Below are 4224 nucleotides of genomic sequence, written 5' to 3' on the forward strand. Positions count from 1 at the left end.
CTATATTTTTGTATTTTTAGTAGAGATGGGGTTTCACCATGTTAGCCAGGATAGTCTCGATTTCCTGACCTTGTGATCCACCCGCCTCAGCCTCCCAAAGTGCTGGGATTACAGGTGTGAACCACTGCACCTGGAACCCTGAAAGGGATCTTAATAGTTAAAAAAAAAAAAAAAAAAAAAGGATTGCAATTACTGAGAGCTCAGAAATTCCAGGATTTAAGGTTCTAAGTGTTTTGGGCTTTGAACCCATTTAAACATCCAGCTCTCTTACGGAGTAGTTGCCCCTATCTCTAAGTATGTTTACAGATGAAGAGACTGAGGTTGGATAACTTACACAGTAGAGGGAGAGCTAGGAGTCAAACTCAGGCAGCCTGATTCTTTTTTTTTTTTTTTTTTTTGAGACGGAGTCTCGCTCTGTCGCCCGGGCTGGAGCGCAGTGGCCGGATCTCAGCTCACTGCAAGCTCCGCCTCCCGGGTTCCCGCCATTCTCCTGCCTCAGCCTCCCGAGTAGCTGGGACTACAGGCGCCCGCCACCTCGCCTGGCTAGTTTTTTGTATTTTTTTGTAGAGACGGGGTTTCACCGTGTTAGCCAGGATGGTCTCGATCTCCTGACCTCGTGATCCACCCGTCTCGGCCTCCCAAAGTGCTGGGATTACAGGCTTGAGCCACCGCGCCCGGCTGACAGCCTGATTCTTAACATGGACGCCATTTCTGGAAGATTCCCTGTCTAATGCTGGAGGGAAGACAGAACCCAGGAAGTTCTGGAAGCGACTTGGCAAGCTGTGGGTCTTTAAAAGGACAGAGTGGTAGAGTCTGTCTGAACCAGAAGCACAGAGCCGAGTTCACAGTCACCATGCTCTCTCTGTAGCTGCCATGGGGTATGATCTAAGGTTAAAAATATAAAGTATGGACCAGGCACGGTGGCTCACACCTGTAATCCCAGCACCTTGGGAGGCTGAAGCTGGCAGATCACCTGAGGTCAGAAGTTTGGGACCAGCCTGACCAACATGGTGAAACCTCGTCTCTACTAAAAATACAAAAATTAGCTGAGTGTGATGGCACACTCCTGTAATCCCAGCTACTCTAGAAAGAAAGGAAGAAAGGAAAGGCCGGGCGCGGTGGCTCAGGCCTGTAATGCCAGCACTTCGGGAGGCTGAGGCAGACCAGGCTGGTCTCAAACTCCTGACCTCAGGTGATCCGCCCACCTAGGCCTCTCAAAGTGCTGAGATTACAGGCATGAGCCACTGTGCCCAGCTCTCTCTTTTCCTTTTCCTTTCTTTCCTTCCTTTTCTCCTCCCACCCTCCCCCTCCTTCCTTTCTTTTCCCCTCCCTCCCTCTCTCCTTCCTCTCACTCTGCCACCCAGGCTGGAGTGCAGTGGTACAATCTTGGCTCACTGCAAGCTCCGCCTCCTGAGTTCACACCATTCTTCTGCCTCAGCCTCCCGAGTAGCTGGGACTACAGGCGCCCACCACCACACCTGGCCAATTTTTTTGTATTTTTTTTAGTAGCGATGGGGTTTCACTGTGTTAGCCAGGATGGTCTCGATCTCCTGACATTGTGATCTGCTCACCTCGGCCTCCCAAATGCTGGGATTACAGACGTGAGCCTCTGTGCCTGGCCAATATTTGATATTCTGTACCTGAATGAGTTTGCTGAGGATAACGGCTTCTAGCTCCATCCATGTCACTGCAAAGGACATGATCTCATTCCTTTTTATGACGGCAGACTTTTAAAATGTTTTATTTGATTTAATTTTTATTTATTTATTTGTTTTTGAGACAGTATCACGGTCACCCAGGCTGCAGTGTACCGGCATGATCTTAGCTCACTGCAGCCTTTGCCTCTGGGTTCACGTGATTCTCATGCCTCACCCTCTGGGGTAGCTGGGATTACAGGCACATGCCCAGCTGATTTTTGTAGTTTTAGTAGAGATGGTGGCAGTGGGAGTGGAGTGCTGGGGGATTTGCCCTGTTGTCCAGGCTGGTCTCAAACTCCTGGCCTCAAGTGATCCCCCCATCTCCTTCTCCCAGAGTTCCGGGGTTACTGGCGTGAGCCACTGTGCCTGGCCCAATATTTATTATTGATGGAGTGGAGTGGTGTAATTATGGCTCGCTGCAGCCTCTACCTCCGAGACTCAAGCAGTCTACCCATCTCAGCCTCCCAAGTCACTAGGACCACAGATGCATGCCACTGCACCCTGCTAATTTTTCAGTGTTTTGTAAACAGAGGTCTCACGCTGTTGCCCAGGCTGATCTTGAACTCCTGGGCTCAAGTGATCCTCCTGCCTCAGCTTCATGAGTGTGAGCCACTGTGTGAATAGCAAGTTAAGATTTTAGAATCTGGCCAGGTGCAGTGGCTCATGCCTGTAATCCCAGCACTTTGGGAGGCCGAGGCTGGTGGATCACCTGAGGTTGGGAGTTCGAGACCAGCCTGACCAACATGGAGAAACCCCGTCTCTACTAAAAATACAAAATTAGCCGAGCGTGGTGGCACATGCGTGTAATCCCAGCTACTCAGGAGGCTGAGGCAGGAGAATCGCTTGAACCTAGGAGGCAGAGGTTGCAGTGAGCCGAGATAGCGCCATTGCACTCCAGCCTGGGCAACAAGAGTGAAACTCTGTCTCAAAAAAAGAAAAAAGAAAAAAAAAGATTTTAGAATGTTTCAGTCATTAGTGACAGGATGTATAATGTTTTTTCTTTCTGTTTTCTTTCCATGCTAGGGTTTTACTTTCAGTGGCATCTGCCGTGTGACCTGTCTCTATGGCCAGGTGCAGGTATTTGGTTTTACCATCAGCCAAGGCCAGCCTGCCCGAGACATCTTCTCTGTGTATACCCACTCTTGCTTGAGTATCCATGCACTTCATTACTCGTTGCCTGAGAAAAGCAAGAAAGAACTCAAAAGGGAAGCCCGGATTTTGCTCAAATCTCATCTTAACCTTGGTAATGAAAAGAACTGGGTAATTTACTGAGGGCCTACTGTGCTAACGCTAATTAATAATTTTTAGGGCTGAGCGCAGTGGCTCACGCCTGTAACCCCAGCACTTTGGGAGGCCGATGTGGGCGGATCACGAGGTCAGGAGATCGAGACCATCCTGGCTAACACGGTGAAACCCCGTCTCTACTAAAAATACAAAAAAAATTAGAGGTGTGGTGGTGGGCACCTGTCGTCCCAGCTACTCGGGAGGCTGAGGCAGGAGAATGGCGTGAACCTGGGAGGCGGAGCTTGCAGTGAGTGGAGATTGCGTCACTGCACTCCAGCCTGGGCGACACAGTAAGACTCCGTCTCAAAATAAATAAATAAATAAATAGAAATAAAAGTAAAAATGCAAAAAATTAGCCGGCGTGGTGGTGGGAGGCTGAGACAGGAGAATGGTGTGAACCTGTGAGGTGGAGCTTATAGTAAGCCGAGACTGGGCCACTGCCCTGCGGTGTGGGCGACAGAGCAAGACTCTGTCTCAAAAAAAAATTTTTCTTTAGTTGCTTACTATGGTCTAGACAGTGTTCCAAGGACTTTGCTATATGTATATAAACCCTTACAAGGGGCCTGAAAGTGAAAGTACTATTGTTATCACCATTTTACTGACAAGAAAAATTGTTCAAGGCCACAAAATTATTATATGGCAAACCTGGATTGACTTCTCCCCCCAGGTGTGTTCTTAGTATGCAGTATGGCCCTGAAAAAGGCTCTCAACCATCATTCCTACTCCTAAAGTTGGTAGTTTCGCCGAGGAGATGGCGGTCCTAAAGGGTAAGGAATGTAATGAAGTTAGTGCTTCTAAGGTGGTTTCTTTTTCTCTTTACAGATGACAGGCGTTGGTCGATGCAGAATTTTTCTCTCCAGTGTTCCATTGTGTTGCTAGAACATCTGAAAACTGCCTCTGTGAACTTCATAACCAGCTATCCAGGTTCATCCTACATTTTTGTGCAAGAGGTAGAACCCGTTTTTATTCAGAGATTCGCTGATGACTTGCACCAAAACAGTGATATCAAATGACTATGTAGGATGTTGTCTTGGAAGAGCAGTTTGTCCATGTAGTGCTCTCGGTTCTACAGAATGTAATACGTGTATACAGAAAATAGTATAGAAAGGTATATCGTGAAAAATGTTTGTCCTCCCCTCCTCAGTTTCATTCCTCAGCCAGCATTTTATATCGTAGTTGGTTATGTGCTTTTTGGGTTTTTATTAACACCATGCTCCAGCTCTGCTTTTTTTTTTTTTTTTTT

General features: G+C 47.8%; 1 protein-coding gene across 1 annotated transcript in view; it reads left to right on the top strand.

The window, feature by feature from the left end:
* Positions 1–4224, top strand: part of NOL9 (nucleolar protein 9) — a 45717-nt gene that overhangs the window by 7379 nt on the left and 34114 nt on the right. Inside the window, exons 2-3 of the mRNA XM_011938308.1 lie at positions 2721–2940; positions 3804–3931. Of these exons, the coding sequence (XP_011793698.1) occupies positions 2721–2940; positions 3804–3931 (348 nt within the window). The remainder of the gene's footprint in view (positions 1–2720; positions 2941–3803; positions 3932–4224) is intronic.

This window comes from Colobus angolensis, unplaced genomic scaffold (assembly GCF_000951035.1).
Source record: "Colobus angolensis palliatus isolate OR3802 unplaced genomic scaffold, Cang.pa_1.0 Scaffold170, whole genome shotgun sequence".
NCBI classification, from domain to species: domain Eukaryota; kingdom Metazoa; phylum Chordata; class Mammalia; order Primates; family Cercopithecidae; genus Colobus; species Colobus angolensis.